At 38.3% G+C, this 19706-nt stretch overlaps 1 protein-coding gene and 1 long non-coding RNA gene across 14 annotated transcripts in view; both read right to left on the bottom strand.

Moving 5' to 3' along the window:
* The window catches only part of LOC310879899, a 66988-nt gene extending 63630 nt beyond the window's left edge, over window positions 1–3358 (bottom strand). Inside the window, exon 1 of one of the 2 annotated variants that reach the window (XR_014571222.1) lies at window positions 1873–3358. This is a non-coding gene — a long non-coding RNA (uncharacterized lncRNA). The remainder of the gene's footprint in view (window positions 1–1872) is intronic. The other variant, XR_014571223.1, reaches the window with a different exon arrangement.
* An 8499-nt stretch (window positions 3359–11857) lies between these two features.
* CADM2 (cell adhesion molecule 2) overlaps window positions 11858–19706 on the bottom strand; it is a 660501-nt gene continuing 652652 nt past the window's right edge. For all 12 annotated transcript variants that reach the window (XM_083836578.1, XM_083836574.1, XM_083836579.1 and 9 more), the window contains one exon: window positions 11858–19520. In XM_083836578.1, coding sequence (XP_083692704.1) covers window positions 19402–19520 — 119 coding nt within the window. In that variant the 3' untranslated portion in view covers window positions 11858–19401. The remainder of the gene's footprint in view (window positions 19521–19706) is intronic.

Here is a 19706-nt window from a genome sequence, read left to right as displayed (position 1 = left end):
ACCTCCTTTAATCTGCTCTTGTTTCTGTGAAATTGCTCCAGACAACCCCAAAAATCCATGCACTTTTACAACAGAAAAAAAAATCTTTTCAAGCTATTTTCCACTCATATTATTTGAGGCTACTCACTGTTAACTTGTGTAAAAGCAAAGGTCAGTAAATATACTGCTTTTTAACATGTGTAGGAAGCTAAGCCAAAAAGACGATGAACGTAAAAAGCAGCTGCATCTACATAAACACACCTGTTTCCCCCCCACACACACCTTTTTTTTTTTTTTTATCTTGTTTGACTCACAGGAGAAAGACTGTTTGATAGCAAGTCAGACTTGCACTCAGTTCAGGCCACATTTGGCATAACGCAACATAACATCTGGCACATTGAAGCCATGACTGACAGACTCCGATCAGGATTCACGTGATGGGAGTAGCAGGGGTTATTGCAAAGCAGAAACAAGAGGCATCGGAGGAGCTATAGTGAGAAAGTGGCAAAAAGCCCAACTCCCCTTTGCCTGCTCAAGCCATTTCTGTTAGCTCTTCCTTTTCCACTGCACTATAAACCTACACAGAAATTAGAAGAATTACTAAGTGTATTAGTTTGTGTTGTTACCCATGTGACAACATCCATGGATGACTGGAAAAGATCTACTGTGATGAGAAAGGCTTGAAGGGGGTTGCACATGGCTACATAAAGTACTGTCCCTTTCCTGAGCCAGCCCCCACATAGATGCTGGCACTGGTGGCAACTCCTAAGAGAGCTGTGCCAAGTGGAAAATTGCACTGCTTTAGCTGGGTGTATAAAATTCCCTTCCCAGCAAGAAGTACTCTGGTCACCCTTAAGCTATTCAGCTCTGAGATGGCCATCCGATGCCAAGAGAATGGATGGCCTCATGCTTCGTGCATTTTGCCAAGATGCAGGAACAGTGACAGACCTCGTTTTGTCTCAAAATCAAAGAGTAAACAGCAGCAACGGTGCCTCACATAAGTCTAACTGGGTAAAGAACTGGCATGCTGTGGAGGAGATCTTATTTCACCTCAAATCTGGGAGAAGGTCAGGCCACCTGGGGCAATTCAGAGCCCACAGCTTGCAGCACCTGTGCAGCCAGCAGATAACTGAAACAAAAGCAGTCCAGAGTAGTAGGAGGAGTGCTTTCCCCCCTCCTTTGTCAGGTGATTTGACTTTGCAGAAGAAAGAATAGGTCCCTAGCTGTTAACCTGAAGTTATTCTCATCATCATTGACCCAGTGAAGTTGCAATCTTATTTATCCAAGAGCTGGCAGCAGTGACAAACAGACCTTGAAGCAAACGTGGGTGTCTGTGGAGCCATACCACTTTACAGGAGAGCACTCGTGCCAGAACTGAGAACACTGACACTGGGGAACATGCAACCCCATTACCCTTCCTGGTAAATCTGCTGTCTGACCTGCTTTCTGGAAGAGGTTCAGGTAGAAGGCTCTAGTACTGAGCCCAAATGAATTGTTGATTTATTATAGGCTCAGCTAATTTGGCAAAGCTCCAGAGAAGAGTGGAAGTTCAGACATATCCCTTTTAAAAGCATTTCCTGCTATCTAACTCACCACATTGATTTTTCCAAATGTGCCTGTTGTCAGAGGGCTGAGGACTATGTCCCAGGCACCCAGATCCACCTAACTGGCACTAGCCTAGAGCTCTAGATGTCTCTCTGGGACGTAGGCACCAAAGGTCACATCAACACATCCCTTTAATCTTTACATCCTTTTACCAGTCCATCCCTTCAGACTCCTTTCTGTAACATGAAAACACTACCCACCCCTTCACACAGACCTCCTTTGAAAATAAAAAGAGTAATCTGTGAGAAAATCTGGATGCTGCACCAAGCTGAGGTTAGCTATACTCACTGTCATGCTGCAGTTGTCTGTCTTCAGAGGTATGATCACAGAGTGCTGGAAGCAGGACTAGAGCCCATTAGTCAAGAAGGCCAAGACTCAAAAACAAAATAATAATACTAAAAAAAAACCACACTGATGATACACTACTGATGTAGAAATAAAAAAAGACACAGGCCTGAGTGAGGCACAAAGAAACAAAAACATGCAGAAAACTGTAATGAGGAGAACCTTAAAAAGACAAGACCTCATGCATAAGCATAAAATAAATAACTACCACCTCCTCCCCTTCCTCTCTTTGCCCCCATGTCTCCCAAGTAAGCCAGCTGCGAAAGACAGCATCTGAGGTCAATAACAGTCAATGCCACAGCAAAGGCAAGGCCATGTGTCCCCACCTGAGAAGCCAATCAGCCAAATGAGAAAGTGACACACAAAACCTGTGTGGAAGGAAAGCAGGGAAAGGGAAGGACCAGGCATTACCAGAGAAAAGAAATGGTGCCCAAATTGTGACTTCCTCTCTTTAAAAAAGTATTATTGCTATCAGAAGGTGAAGCTGCTTTGAAGAATTCAAATCTGTGATGGAATCATCACAAGAAAAAAAAAAAAAGTTCATCACCAAGGATTAATGAAAATCCCATTGTCATTAGCCAATTGGGCCATCTTAATGATGTTTGCTATTATTAGGTACTTAGGTTGGAAGTTGCCTTCCTGCATAAAATTGGTCTTTATGATAAATGAATCAATTTGCTTCATAACTTGACCATAACAATGTAGAATTCTAGCTGTAAATTACCATTTTAATCTTTCATTTATGGCATAAATACTCTTTATTGCACAATATTCATAGTCTTGCATATTAACTATGTAGTGGAATTTCACTACAGGCAGATAATTTCTTCATTTATATGGTATTTTGTATTATTTGGGAACAGGTAAATTTAAAACACGTTATTACATAGCGTCCACTTTGGAAAAGATCATTTGAGATAAATACCTCAGAGTGTAATTTCAGTACCTAGTGTTAAAATTAAGTCTTCATCCACTTGTATGGATTATGAGCAGAGCAGAACCATTCTCGTGTCAGTGAGATGAGAATCATGTCCACAGTATGGAAAGATCACTTAATCTGATTTATTTATTTATTTATTTTTGTTGTTCTAGAACTTATGATTGACAGAGTGCCTTATTAGACTTTTTTCCTTAAAGAATATCAAATGAAATTAATCATAGCCTAGAGGAGACAGTTCGAAACCTGCAAAGAATTATATTTGTCAGTGCAAGCTTTACAACTCACTTGGACTAATTTGCTACTGGCAAATATGTCACTGTCATACACTTCTGTAAACTTTGCATTTGCAGTCTTTTGAACTAACCATACAAGCTGAAGCACTGGTTTTAAACTCTAAGAATAGAAGTGTTGATGCAAGGTCTCTAACTCTGCAGTAGCTCCAGTAAAGATGTATTGTTATATTCCCACGTCTTCCAGTAATACTTACTGTTTCACCCATATCAGAAACACGGAAAGAATCGGGAAAAAATAGAAATTGACTATTTCTAAATAAAGCAGTGAGTAGCTGAAGTGAAAAACAAACAAACAAACAAAAATACACAGAGGAAATGAAATCTGTACAGAAAAACATGTATTGTGCAACTAGGTTGTATATTAGCATCATGCAGCACCTTTAACATCTTTATTATTATTATTAATTGGTTTGCACATTACTTCATCTTTCTTGGATAGATAAAGAGGGTTGCATTATGATACACTGAGACTATCCAAACCTTTTATAACAGAAAAACAAAAGTTAGAAGAAAGTCTCCAGCAGTGTTTTGTCATTTCAATACCTGTCACTACTGTCAGTTCCCTCCAAGTTATTGATTTCTGTTTGAAACAAATAACAGGAACAATATCTATGCTATTAAAACTTGAGCTCTAAAGCAAAACCTTAATTATGACCTCATATTGTCTTGAGTCAGGATATTGACACATCTGACTGTCACAATGCCCATCTGCTTCCAAAGTTGTTTTGCCTTTACATTGCTGAAGACACAAGGTAAAGGTGCTGATATTACAGCAGGCGATGAGTCCTGTGGAGGACATGTTTTTTCTGGTAGCAGGATTCAGAGATTCCTGCTTATTTCCAAACTAGGCGTTATAGTTCCAACTCTGTCAGATATTTGAACAGAGGTTATTAGTAAATTCAGTAGATACTGCTGAATTCAGTTGATTTCTATATAAGTGGTTGTTGCAGATTTTTGTCTTCCTGATACCACCTTAATATAAAGGCAAATCCAATAGGATTTATTATAGGTGCTAACCTAATGCCTAAGTAAGCAGCAAAGGCTGATTTTTAACATGAGAATCTCAAAGTGCTTTAAAAGGGTGTCTTAAATATTACCTCCATTTTATAGATTGCAAAGTGAGGTGTGGAATGGATACCAGACTTGATTAAAAAACAAACAACCAACAACAAAAAAACAGAAAAACCTAGAAGTCCTGAGACGAATTTTGCTTCCCTCAGTTGAAAAGCTTTGAAGAAAACACCCCCAAAAGTAACTACACCCCCCTCAAAAAAACAGGTTGACCCAAAATGTATATGCATATATACAGAAAGAGAGAGAAAAAGATGTTTCAGAGAAGCCTAGGCACTTAAACAAATATGTTTAGAGAAATCAGTGCATATATCTCAAACAAATTTTGAGATCAGGTCGGATGTAGATCTGTATTCTCTAGCCTAGCTGCTATGTGATTTTTGGTTAGAAAGAGGCACAGGCACTTTAGTAAGCGAGGCAATCCTCAGCCTCATTCATCACAGCTCAAGTCCCCTCTGAGATGTCATTTTGCAATATGCATTTCGTCTGTGTGAATAGGCTTTCTGATTCATTACAGTAGGAAATGATAAGAAAGCCAGGTACTTCCAGGCTTTTTTTTTTTTTTTTTTTAAGGAAAAAAAAAGTAAAAACTTTGCAGTCCATTACAATCCTTTGTTTCTTAATGTTTTCCTTGGATTTTTGAATATTGGTCATTTTCAAAGTGTGTTGCCTGGTATATATCAATTTAGAAAAGAATAGAGCATATCGAGAAGCTAAAGGATAACCTCAAGAATTTGTTAAGCTTTTATTTTCTGTGCATGGGAAAAGGAAAATCTCCTGGTGAGAGATGATGAGCAAAGGGACCTCTCACACAAGAGTCTTACCGAGACACTTCTGCATTCAGTTTGAAGTCTGGTTCACTGTTAAGGAACTGCTGCTGTAATCCACACCAGCCAGCTAGACGAAGCTGTTAGAGCAGTCCCATCACACAAGACTTAGCTGGATCTTGGTGCCAGCTCTGTGCCAGCCAAGGATTTTGTTTTTCACAGCAAACTGTGCATTTGAGTGGCCGTTGGGCCAGCAAGAAGCAAGGGGATTCAGGTTAGTCACACTGTGCTGGGCACTGCATTCTTTAGAAATCAGTCATGCATTTCTTAGAGCTTAGCACAGCTACTGAGAGCAGCTCTGCTTGGGGAATTTTATAAGGACATTTAATTCCCAGACCTTTTCCTGCATTCCCACAACTCCCTCACATAACTGCTTCTCAGCAATATCTGCTCATGATTTTCCTCTGTCATATTAGCCAAATCCTCCTGTAGTCTATCACAAAACATCCCATAAATTCCAGTAAACAAACACACTCCATTTCTTTTTTTCCTGCCCAACTGTAATTGCACATTTTCTAACTTGAAGCAAGGGATGCTTCACTACCAGTACATGACTGTGCCAGACACTCATCCTTCCCACTATCATCCCACTCCCAATTTCTAGGCATTAGCTGTATAGCTTGTGTCTTTGAAGAACTCATAAGTGCATTAACATGCTACTAATTTTTTTCCTAGGCTAGACAAGATGTGGGACAGTCAGCAGGACTGCAATGCTTCTTGCAGTTTTTTTTTCAGATGGCTCGGATGCTGTCTGATGAGAACTTTGACGTAAGAGGTCATTTGAACTGAGGGGCGAGGAGGACAATAACGAACCCCAAACTAAACTCTTCTTCATTCCTTGCCCAGAACGACACTACATCCAGCCCTTTGCAACAGCAGTAATTGGGTTCTATACTTCCTTATGTCCATCTGTATCAGGAGTAATTTCACAGAAGTCCAGGGAGGCAGGCAGATTTTGAAGTGAGCTAGCTTTAATAGAAGTCGTATTTATTTCGGAGGTTCTCTCTTTCACCTTGTTTCGTATATACATGATATTTACCGAATCATTGTTGGTTCTTTATTAGAAAAACTAAATCAAACCATAAATTAGCTCACTCATCAATGATATGGGGTGGCAAGGGCTGTCCTTTATTCATTTGCAGTGATCTCAGTTTCTACAGAATACTTTATTTCCATTTGCAAGAGAATTTCATGACTTGTACAGTGAACTCTGTGGCTCATGAAATTCTGACATTGATCCTCCCTCCTTTCTTTTGGTTAATTGTAACAAATTTCATTGCCTTGTTGTAAAGGAGATTATTTCAGGGAAGGAAATGCCTGCCCTAGATGTATAAGAAGGTGACAGATTGCCAAGTTTTTTCTCTTGAGCATATTAATAATGTACCAAGGCTTAGCTTCTTTCAGTATGAATTTAATAGAGGGGGTTTAGTGTTCCTTTTAGCTAATAAAGAAGTGAGGATGTCTGGGAGTAACTGTTTTTTATTCTTTTTGGCAAGCGCCCGAGTAAGTGGGTGGCAGCTGGTTACAAAGACTGCAACTGTACTTGCCATTTTCTTGTGAAAGCTGAAGCAAAGCCCTGGCCTGAAGCAATTGCTGCTGAGTTCCTTATGTCTCAAGTATGGTTAGGGAGGGGAATTATGCAGATGCAAATATTTATATCAAATATGCTAGTTCTAATTGAAGCTGCTAGTATAGTTATACCCCAGATGAATAAGGAGGGCTTAGACAGTGTCATCATTTCTTGTTAGTTATGGGGAGGATGTCTCTTGCGGCTACAGAAACCTCAAGCAATTGCCTTTTGCTTTATGGTCTACCGTATATTTTATGCTGAAGGTGTTGCCCGTAGGCGACCCGCTCTCTCCTGGACTCCTTACTTTTGCGTGTGTTTTCAGTGGTACTCTTTGATCAATTCGAAGGCCGCCTGTGAGTGACATTACAAGTCCTTTCTGCCAGGAACCTGATGTGATGCCTCCTCAGTCCCAGCTCTGGGGACTTTAAGGCATATCAGCAGCACCGAGCGACACTGTCAGTCTGCCATCATCTTCCCTTTCAGAGGCCTTTTTCTTTCTCTGCCTTTGCTTAGAAATTTCCATTTCATTCCTTTCCTAAGCCCTCAGGAATTTTTTTCATCTTATCTGAATCTTTGGCTACATCCCCTTTCTTTAATTGTGAACCTCATGAGGCTTGCACTGCCGGGTGAGGTAGCACTGAAGCACTTCCTCCTGCCATCAGTTTTCTTTTCCTTTTGTCATATTTCTTGTTCTTTCCCATCCCACCCAGCCTATATAGTTCTTTTCCCTCTACTCTCAGCTCCTCACAGGAGCATTTATTTGTTAGCTTTGTGCATTAAAGGGAAATACCTTACTGTCTGTTTTTGCCCTACGACAAGGCAGGTTTGTCATGATTCATTTCCTGATTGAAAACTTAGATTCAAGGCCCCAAGGGAATTGAAACTAGCTACACTATATTTTCCTTCCACTCGAAAGGAAATAAAAAATGATGTTGGCAGAGAAAAGTATGTGCTTTGGTGGTCAAATCATACAGTGATCTGGTGCTCCTGCTGACACCAGCACTCTGCCAAGCTGCAGTGCAGCCGAGGAACAGCAGCACAGCCAACATCCCAGGGGCAGCAAATGGCAGCTTCAGGGACTGATGTTGAATCTCTCTCCCACTTGAGTGAGTATGGTCTAGCAGAGTATGGTGGGCAAATCAATTTGCAAAAATGTTTTCCCTCAGCCCCCTTTTGATAAAGTAGGACATCCCTTAGAAAGCCTGAATATGCCTCCTGGAGAGAATTGTTCAACAAAAATTGCTTATCAATGAGTAAACCTAGTGTGAGTTTACCTGTGCCACACAAAGCATCAGTAGCAGCTGTACAGGTGTAAAACAAATGTGGAAAAGAGAAAGCTGTGTCCTGAGAGACTACAGTAGGTATGAAATCATGAGCTTGGAACAGTAGAACAAGCTACTTACTGGGATAAGGACAAGACAAGGAAGACTTCATGACATAAGTACTGTCTCTGTATGTGTTCATGTCTACGTGTCTGTGCACTTCTGCCAATGTGTGAGCTCATGCAACCTGAAGAATGAAACCCCTAAATTACAGTGCACTGCAAGTTTCTTACAGAACCACAACCCTGCATTCACATTTCAGTAACCTGTGTTACTGAACATAACACACAACACATTTCAGTAAGCCTTCTTATGCTTCCTTAACCACCTGTCAGAGGAGAAGCTTATGTGTAAATGAGTCTCTGTAATGACCTAGTGACCTTCTTCCCTTCTCAGTGAAAAGATGTAGTGCTCAAAGAGGATTTCATCTGCTGTACAAAGGTTGTTGTAACGAGGGAAGATACTAACATTGTTTTTTTTCTGGCTCAAGGCACCATAGGAGTGGTTATGGGAAACCATACCTCAATCTCACAACTGTCCAGTCCCACATGATTACTTCTCACCTAGATCAACTTCAGCATCCGTATGCAAACAGGGAGCTAGCTTATCAGATGTGCTACATTCATGTGCTAGCTGAAAGAAGAGGTCGCAAGTCTCAGTTGCATCCTGATTAACATTTATGCATTATTGTGCCTCTGTGGAAGGCCAATAACAGCTCCCAAGCTGACACAACCATATTGCTACCCTCCCAACAGGAGTACTGCTGTCCTTCTCTACAACAGCAGCTGTGACCTTTGCTTACCACCTTGAGGCAAGATACCCGAAGGCAGTGGCAGCAATTCTTCATCTATATCACTTCCCAGGTGGCATACAGCAGCACCCTCAAAGCTGTGCAAAACTTGGCTGCATTTTCTTAGCAACAAGCAGGCTCAGCCTGCTCTCCGCAGGCTACATTGGCTTCCTATGTTTTTTTGGAATTTAGTCCAGGGTCCTGCTCTTTATTTTAAAGGCCTACAAAGGCTGGATTTGGGAGCAGCTGAAAGACTCCATAAAACTCTTAATTTTAGACCACCATCAATAACTTTATTACTCTAGCACAATGAGGGTTTTATAGGGAGAAAAACCTAAGACTGGAACATTGAATCCCACAGGAAGAAGGGACCATCACAAACTACTGGTTTCTTCTCCAAGTACAAAGTGCTTTTTTTAATCTACACTTCTTACATAAACATAGGGGAAATATCAAAATAAATGAATAAATAAGACACAATGCTTCATTGCACACATACTCCTCCGCGGGGAGTGGATGAGAAAATAAATATGACAGCTCTTAGTCATGTTGCTTACTGCTGTTCTGGAGGGTAATCTCATACTACATTAGCGAGTGCAATATAATGATGTGCTTTAAGTGAATCACACCATGGTATATGCACTTTTGTCTCTAAGGTGAGCATTAGATGCTCCAGAAAAAGTAAAAATGCACTGGAACAATTGCAATATTATAAGGAATATTTTCTTTTTCCTGAGCCAGAGCTGGGTAATACTCTGCTACAGAACTAAAAGCCCTTACAGAAGGTATACTTCCCCTTTTAATTCTCTGTACTTCCTATTCAAATTAATCTGTCCAAGTTTAAATTCTGATTTGTTTGTTTCTTCTTCTTCCTCTCTTCGTATCTTACATACGCCTATCTCTCCATAAGTCTCATCAACCTAAAGTCCCTTAAAACAGCAGGGTTGGCAGGTTTGCTGGGTGTTGGCATCAGTGTTTTGGAAAACCTTTCTTGCTGTTCAGTAGCTCTGTGACTGTGCTGGTTGGAGCAGTTTCTTTTTTTCCCTCTCGTAGCTGAGGCTCTAGAAGTGAATACAGACTGAAAAGAAGAGCAGCAGCCTGACAGGCTCCCCTTCGGTCTGACACCTGCAGAGGGACAAACCTGTCTCCCAAAGCTCCTGGCATGGGCACAGCTTTTGCTCCTCTCTCTGTGCCCTCCCTCCTCCACCCAGCCAGCTGGCATGACTTGGAGGACGTGCTCCTCAACAATACACCAAGCAGGGACGGTTCCTATCCTCACCAGATGACATCAGTGCTAATTTCCTGTAAGATGCCATGGAATAAAGAAGAGGGTTCTTTCTAAAAATCTTTCCGGCTTGCTTAAAAACACAGTCTTCTTTTTTCCTCGAAGCAGCCTGCAGAATCAATAAGGCCCTAGCCTCTTAGTCTTGAGCGGCAGAGAAGCTATTGTGACAAACTCAGCAGAGGCAAGAGCTAGGGTAAGTAAGTAGCCCAGAACTAATCAAAAGTGCCCTCCTATGGCTCAGGATGTTGCCAAGTGCTTAAAGCAGAACCAGAAAGCGATGTAGCATGACTCTTTTATCAAGAAAGAAACCATATGTATTATCCCCCCTTGATTATCTCTGAGTTTCCTTAATTGCACTTACCTTCACCTTGCACTTACCAGCAGAGCTTGGCCAGCTGTTGTTCTGTAACACTACTTTTGAAGGTGGTGTATCTTCATATAGATGCCTGATAATTATTAAAAGAGGTGAGTGGTCTGTCTTTTGCACCCATGCATAACATGACAGTGTGGTACAGAAACTCTGTATTCAATGAAATTTCAAGCAACCTTTATAGTTTAAAAGAAATGTTTGTTTTCACTTGCAGTATTCCCATTGAAGCAAAAGAAAGCAAAATTAAACAAATCCAAACAAAACAGAAATGCTGTCTTTTAATACTGTGGGGTAAGGGGAAGGCAGGTATTTTTTAGCTGTTGATGAAAGAAGCATTCACAGATTTAGGGCTCCTATTTTTTATTTTTTAAGAGATTCATGTGAGGGGCGTATTGGGTTAGGGTGATCAATGCAAGAATCTACTCTCAGACCCAGAAAGGCACAGAGCAAAATGCAGTTATGTTTCATTAAACTTTTGGCTGAAGAAGAAGAAAAGGACAGTTATAAAAGAACAGCCTGAATGCAGAAAAGTATGAGTGCAGTAGTGGATAGTGCCAATTGGTGGACAGTGTCTTTTTCCTTAGGTACACTGTAGTGTCAACCCGCATTGCCTTAACTCATGGGCAAATAACTTATCTTGAATTCTGCATAGCTGCTGTATTTAAAAAGCATGGTATTCCACATTATAAATTGCTTAAGGGAACATATTTTGGTTTAGCAAAAAGAAATAATAAGGACAAATCTGACGAATGCAACAGGTCTGTACAGTTCTCAAATGCAGGCTTACTTTGGGTCATAGGAAAATTGCCATCAGAGATGCACAATAGCACTGGCACGATAGCACTGTTACTAGTGCTCTTTGCACAGAGGCACCAGTGTCCCCCTCTACATCTGGGATTTGTTTCTTTTTCATAAACATGGACCCTCTCAAAATTTCCTCTTCACATTACATTTGTCTCTCTTCCTTTGACCCCAGTGGCCTTCTTGTCCTTTACAGCATCAATTCAGGCATGGTAAGTGGTGTAGAAAACCTTGCATGAATTCTTTCTCTCCTTCAGGGGGATGAGCCACCATTCAAGTCCCACACACTCAAATGCCTGTGCATTTCAGCACTTGACCTCTTCAGAAGCATGACTTTCTCCTACAGTGAGGACAGCATCTAAAAGTTGTTACTTTGTCAGTCAGAAGGAACTATAAAACAATACACAGTAAATAGTCTACAGACATTAAATAATATAATTTATAATTATCTGAAAAATACCACTCACAGATTATTTTCTTAGATAATTATAATCTCAGGATTAATATTTAAAGAAGTATATGATTATAAAAATTATATCAGAAACAGCAAAAATGGCTCAGTGAACAGTCTGTGTGTACAGCCACTGGTCTAAATCAACTCCACTGCCAAACTGGCAAGCATCAGGAAATATATTAAATGAATAGACAATTCAGAAATGTCCAACAGATAACTAAAATTGAAATTTTATTTTTTTTCAATAATATTCATCAGACATTTTTCTGACAAGACTTTTCTGAAGGATGAAGTGCAAATGGGAACCCTGTAAGAATGTTTAGAAGAATTGTACATGACATTTTTTAAGCGCCACTAAGTACACATTGAATACTTTGTAAGTATATAGGCATAGCAACATGCAAGTGTCATGTACCTAACATTACAATATGCATTTTGTTTGCTTAAAGTTGTTAATGAGGAAATTAAATAAAGTAAATGTGTCTCCATCAGCAGTGCAATATGTTTAATTCCCATGGTTTTTTTTTAAAGGTTAGTGTTTGTATTTTTGAACCATTCAAATGTATCCTTCCAAAGGCCATAAACTGCCAGTATAAGGACAAAGTATATTGGTCTTCTTAAGAAAATAGACTTACACTGACTGTGAACACATGAAGTTGTTATAGTCATTTCACAAATTATGCCTTTTTATTTACTTTAGAAAAGTTCCCGCTGAACTGATTTTATTTATTTATTTGTTTGGTTGGTTGTTATAAAATATCTGGGCTAAAAGAAGAGGATGCACAAGGTATGCTTTATAATTCTGTTCCTGAAGAACTAAGCAGCAACTCAAACATGCATTACGGATTTGAACCTCATTCTTTTGAAATCAATAGGCATATTGTATCCAACTTTTAAGGAAGCAAGACGTATATGAATCCAGTAACCCATGAGTTCCCACTTGGCTCACTGCAGAGGCAGAAGCAGATGACTGTAGGTCATATTTGCATATTCCTATGGATGTTATATAGGGGTGTAAGGAAATCTGCTTTCACTGAAAAAGGATAGCATGTGCAACTATGTATTTACTAACATTAATTAATATGCGCAGAAAGGAAGGAAAGAGGAAGTACTAAAGAATTCAGTCGAGCAATTAAAATTTTTTCTCCTCTTAGTAATCAACACTAACAGTTTATGACGTTCATTATTATTTTCTTTATAAAAACCCTCCTTTTGAATGTATTATGAAGACCCTTCTATGGTTTCATTGTAGAATAGGACTAAAAAAATGAGTGTATCTAGAAGAAAATAGTATCAGTGATTTTCAGCACTATGCATAAGGGCAGGGTAAGGCTGTGTGTAGTTTGTGCTGAAATGTGAGATCGGAGCTCACATACGAAACACTGCTGGCTTAACCCTGAACACAGGGAAAGTGCTGAAGTGCTGACCCCAACAGGCTTGGCTGTACATCTGAAATCTTAAAAAAATAAAAAATAAAAAATAAAAAATTAATCCTCAAACTTTTCTCCAATAGTAACACAGACTGCCTCTTTCAGAAGGGAGACTTTGTTTTCTACCTCCATTCCAATCAGACTGCTGCTTTTAGCCAGCAGAGAATAAATTACTTAAGACACAGAACAAGGAGGGATGATCTATGATAAACACAGAAGTCAAAAAAAATTGTTTTTTTTTCCTCCCATCTGCTGAAAGAAACCCTGCTACAGGAATCCCCTAGTACTGCAGGGACACTGTACTGGCTTTACACCACCTTCTGTCTGGTTGTGAGTACATTAAACAATGCTGAAGAAAATGAACATGGTGTGGAAATAAGGTGATTCCTAGATGCTAGAAGAATTCCCTTAAGGGCTGCTAGAAGCACATGAAGCTTAGAGCATCCCAAAAATGTGGAGCGATACAGAAGTGTGCTGTTAAACCATGTTTGTACCCTTATTTCCTCCTGAGTTAAAGCAAGTGCAGAGTGCTGTGTGAGATTCATCGACAGAGGAAGGAACTGTGCTAGCTTCTCTCAGCACTAAGTAGACAACTCTCATTTGCATTAGAGGTAATAGGTCAGACCCACTCTGAACAATCATGTAGGAAATCATGTAGGAAGTGCCACTTCTGGTAAGAGTTTCTACTCTGCTCTGTTGACATCAAAAGCTGCTCTGTCCATTTAATTTTCTTATTGTTTCCAATAGTCCTTCCCTGTCCCCCATGCATTGAATGTTTTAATGTAAACATGCTCCAGCAATATTATGTTTAAATATAAGTAAGAGACATCCCAGAATATCTCAACAGTATTGGTATTGCATATTTAATTCAAAAGCTTGCATGTGCTTTAAAAAAGTTTCTCTTCAAAATTGCATGCCTTTTACTGGAAAGAAATGTGTTGCGGTTGGATTGCATGTCATTGTCTAGTACTGACTAAATATTGATGTGTTATAGCAGTTTATTTTTAAGCTGTTTGGGATGAATCCCCAGCCAGTGTAAATTGGCCACACATTTAAGGCAATAGAGTGAAGCTGATTTATACCAGCTGAGGCTGTGTCCTTATGCCCTGTTATAATCTCTTAGTATCCCAAAGTTAGTAAAGAATAGGGCAAGTATCATGAACCCAGGCAATATTTTCTTTCTATTTTTAGCAGAAAAAAATATATATAATTATCTTATTTCAAGACTACATCAAACACTCAGTAGTAATTTAAAATGTATATAAATATCTCATAGACTAAGAGGTAGATGTCCTATTCTAGGAATAGTACAGTGCAGAGCAATGCTAATGGCAATTGCTAAATGCATCTATTTGCCTGTTACATATGACACAAAGGAGGGTTATAGTAATGGCAGGGAAAAAAAAAAGGCTTACAATATTCTTTTCTTCTTTTGCTATTCTGTGTTATCTGCCTTTATCTGTCTTTCAGTGCATTCCTTCTGGTAGGGTCTGATGGAAAAGTGACAAGAATAAAAATGATCAGTAATACTAAACTCCATGTTTACAAAACGTTAGCTTTATCATTAAAGGCATCCTCTGTGCTCTGATGGAAGCATTTGGTACTTAAAACTTAAGATTGCCTGGCATTACTGAGCAAGTAGTGGAAATTCCAGGTGAGGTGATTCAGCAAAATAGGGGTCAGGAGAACGCAGTTCTCTCTCTCTTTCTCTGTTGTTCCTGCTAAAAATACCAGGGCATATGGCAGCATATTTCAGCATCTTAACATACTAGGCTCCCTTGAGGACAGAAAAGAAGAGGAAATTTGTGCTGTTGAGCCAGAAATAGATTACTGAACAGCGTTGCCAGTCACACAGAATGCTGGCAGCAAATTTGTTAGCAGAGTCAGTGTCTTACTTTGCCTAAAGGTGTTTCAGTGGTATTTAATGGGCCTTAAAGAGATGGAAATTAAAGCTAGTGGGAATGAGAAGTGGTATAAGCATTTTTATAAATTAGTTGTAGAGGAATTACACATATTGCATTAAGATATCCACTGCTTGTATATGTACCTTTCAGGTATTCCTTGTGACTGTTAGGGGTTGTCCCCCTACTTGAAATAATCAAAATGCATATTATAATTACATGGTTTTCCAATATCCATACACAGCAAGTACAAGATACTTACATGTAAGTACACTGTATTTACCTATATTTTTGCATAGTTTTTAGTGTGTACTTTGTGCCACTTAATAAAAAGCATTACTCACATATTTTTTGTTTCCTTTTTCTCTATTAGGCAGCTTATTCAATTAAAGTTGAAGTAGCTGGATTTTTGGTATGTTCATCACAGATTACCAGTTCCTAGGAGTGTAGAGATCAGACACTTGGAGGAGTCTGGATAAGCGGTGGGGGAAGCTGCAGCATGAACATGAAGATTTAAATCACCTCCTTAATTAAGCAATGTAGTATCAGATTTATGGTGCTAATTTTATAAACTTACCTTTAATTTGAATGGAATTGTAAAGGTAAGAACTCTGTTTTCCTTTTGGTAACACTTTACAATAAGTGGCACTAAATTACACTATAACGGCTATGTTACAGGGAAGTACATGTAACTACGCTGTAGCTGTTGATATAGCTACTGTACATGTGCGTACATGGTAACTTCAGTGCTGTTACAATCATGAATTACATAATTACAGATGATTCTGTCCTTTTTTTTCATTGAAATAGTTATATATATATATTATACTGTAATGAAAATACACAAGATGTTAACTTTCATGTCTTATTTAGAAAAGTTGGTTTTCTTCACGTATTCCTTTATAGAGGGAATCTCAGTGCAAGATGAACCATCCTTAAGTAATGTGAAAGCTTTTTAAAGTGTTCTAGCTTAAATTCTGAGCCTCAAGTTAAACATCAGGTTCCTTAAACCATTTCTTGCTTTGTCAGTTGACACTAAAAGAGTGGGAGGATGCACCCCTTGTCTTCTGATGCATCACTTTCTTATTCTTGAAGCATTAGGAAAAACATAAAATTAAATTAAAAAAAAAAAAAAACATTTAAAATGTAGAAATAATCAGCAATTGACACTGTAAACAGTACACTGGCAGAAATTAGCTACCTGGTCTTGAGAAAGCTACTCTGCATGTGCGTGTGGGAGATGTCACAAACATTTTAGCTAATGTGGTTCCCATTCAGAGCCTTCATTTTATGCATTTGCTAGATACCTTGAAACCATCATCAAAGGGGACTTTCAGAATGGGATCTCAAATAAAGGAAACAGACAACTGGTTAAAAAACAGCCTACTGAATATCCTTAGCTTTGAGTCATGGTTCTGCTTATAAGAGAATGATGCCTCTTCACACCTGGTGTAGTAATTTAAATCTGTGAGGACTAGATAGGCTTGTAAAGTGCTACCCAGTCAGAATTTGTCATTTGTGACTGCTTGTTGTGGTGTTTTTTGCATCTGCTTTGCACAGATGTAAGCGACATCACAAGGTACAAGCTAACAACGGATGACCAACTGCATTAAAAACCCGCACATGTGAGAAACTGCAATTAAAAAACAATGAAATAATCCATTTCAACAGTCCAATTTATATCTGTTTTTGCAAAATTTAAATGCTGTTTTTATGCCACTGGAGAAAATGGTTCAAAACAATTACCCCAAGGGCAATCCTACTTTTGAAGGTCCTGCCTGACCTTGGTTGGGTAATGGTTCAAGTAATAACCCTACTATTCAAGCAAGCTGGAGCTAGGAAGAACGCAAAAAAGGCATAAATACCACGTCTGTGGGGAATTCCACTTGAGCAAATAAGGCCCTTGTCCAGGGAAGCACTTCTTTTTACGCATTAGAATAGTGCCTTACAGTTCAATGGAACTTCTCCCATGCCTGACGCTGAGCATGTGCTTAGATGCTTAGTTGAGTTGGGCCCCAGGTCCTGAAATAAAACCTTGTAGTATGTGATATTGTACTATAGCTAATGGGACTTACAGTAGTGTCAAGAACCCATATTTTTGGTACCAAATAGAATGACTTCCTTTGCCAGCCTTCTTATATGTGTATGTTTTGAAAGACATGAATATCTTGTAAACCTATACTAGTTTTCAATGTGTCTAGTAGCACCTACCTGGTTCTCTCAAACTACCATATTATATTAACATATTATTGCATTTTTCCACAGATGGGTATGGAGTGAACTGTAAAAACAAGCATGCAATCACATCAATGCAGACTTATTTCTTTAAAATGTCATACTGTATATGATTTATTATGTTAACACTCAACCACATCATATTATTTATGTCTGTATATTTTGAAAAAAAGTGCTGCTTTGATTGACGTCACCCTTTTTTCTTAGAAATTAACAAGATAAATGCTTCAACAAAAACAATTAAAATACTCTAATATTGTCCTTAAAAGGTTTATACTCTTCTGATAAATAATCTGACAGCACCTTTATCTTCCATTTTACCATACTACATGATGTCATATTCCAAACTCTCCCTTTCCCACACAAAAATAAAATCCCAGGAGAAGGTCCTTTACAGCAGACCATCATGCTTTTAGGCTTCACAAGTACAGCAACCAGAGAGAAATATTCTTTTGTCAAAGGTGCAAAACTTAGGAGTACAACAAACTCCACTGAGACTAACTTGCATTCTTCAGTGTAGAATCATTACCAAGAGCTGATATGGCAACCTTGTTACTTCATTGGAAGAGGAAATAAGCCAATGGGCTTATAGTGTTTTGTTGTCGTAGTTAAGAGCATGTGATTTTTCAGCTGTCAATTACACAAAAAAAATCAGAAATAATCCAAACAGAGACTTTCACTGTGGAGCTAAAAGCATGGCAGGAATTCTCTATCATTCACGGTGACATAAGTTTGTACCTCACAAAATGCATAGACAGGAATTTAATATAAAGAATTAGTCCATTTACTGTATACACAAAACATATATCTTTTGTTTTAACACTTCTATTTTTTCTTTTTTTTTCTTTTTTTCCTTTTTTTTTTTTTTTTTTTTTTTTTGGCAAACCAACATAGAGAAGCAGCTCTGGAACTGCCAAATTAAAAATTGAGAATTTTTGCAACTCAACAGTATTTTTTAAGGATAGTAATCAAATGTGGTTGTAATTTAAAACCTGAGGCTGTGCACTGGTTGTTAGCTTAAAACTACCTTTCCATATAACATTGTGCTTCCATTGTATAACAAAGAAGAAATTAACAAGAACTAGAAAAGTTTGCTGCTGAACAGTGCTAGGACATACAGACAAAAAAAAATACTTATACATGTTATCTACTCAGAATATTGTTTTGAGTCATATTTAAAGGGATATAATGGACATTAGAAAATGCTTACTTGTGACTGACTTAGCTACTGCCAAAAAAGTTAAATATGTATCAAATAATGTTTCATTAAATTTATTATATGCACTATATACAAATACTAAAATGTCTTGCAGTCGTGCCCCATGAACACTTCAAATTTGAGTAGGCAGGTGAGTCCATGTGAAGCAAATAAATTATAAAAACAAAAATTACTCAAAACAACCTCTAATCTTTGTGATTCCAACAAGCAGAAGGGCAGGACAAATTTGTTTCAAATCAAGCACTATTATCTAACTTTGCAGAATTTGTATAGCTATTCAGTATGTTTTCACCACTGAAACATGGCACTGTTGTCAAGGTACCATTTAAAACATAACAAAGCAAAGCAAAGCAAAACAAAAAATTCAGTGGACAGTTTTTTTTTTTTTTTTTTTTTTTTTCCCACCAAATCCAAGCATACAAGAAACTATTCTACAAAGACTTCTGTTTGTATTTCCTAGGGCATATGTCTCAAAAACAAGTTGCTCTTTGACATGTATAAAACATTTTTTGTAAACCTCTAATCTTAGACTTAACTTTTTCTGTAAGTAAATTAGGTCCTTACCTAATAGTATTTGTTATGAATATTGTTCTATGACATACTAGTAGGGACCATGGTAAAAGAAAACTGAAAAAGAAGAAAGCTGCATAACACTTAAAAATGTAGAAAACTTGAATTAAGATGATGATTAACATTGTTAAGGCTGTATATTCAAGCACTGTATGTTAAGAGAGCAGTGGACATGAATTTTAGGCAATAAGAAATGTCCTGCTTTATGCATGATACTGTAATTATAGAATGAGGATGTCAACAGCTGATTGTTGGCATAAACTGGCTACTTATAGCAGGTATGCAAGTTAATAGAGATAGCAGAAGATGGCAGAAATGAATTTTGAAAAATGATAGCCAGTTTTCTCCAGCAGTCAGCCTGATAAGTAAAACTCCCAAGATTCTAGCTCTGCATCTAAATGAAATACTCTTTTTTCTCCTCTGCATTGACTTGGCTGCCTTCTGCATTGATAATGGCTGTGTCGGCATCAGGTGCATCTTCAGCTCCTTTTGCTTCATTTGTTAAATATGTTCCTATAGGAATCAGCACAACAAGAGAAAAAAAAAAAGAGATTAGTGTTTTTTTTTTTTTAGTTTTACACTGTATTATAGGAAGTACATTCCTAACAATACTCCAATTGCCTTATGAATGGACAAATATTATTACACAATTTTAGTGTGAATAATACCAGTATGCTCAAGTTTCTAATTTGTCTAAGA

This window comes from Anser anser (genome assembly GCF_964211835.1).
Source record: "Anser anser genome assembly, chromosome: 1".
NCBI lineage: Eukaryota > Metazoa > Chordata > Aves > Anseriformes > Anatidae > Anser > Anser anser.
The sequence above is the reverse complement of the archived record's forward strand: the minus strand, read 5'-3'. Positions and strand labels throughout refer to the sequence as shown.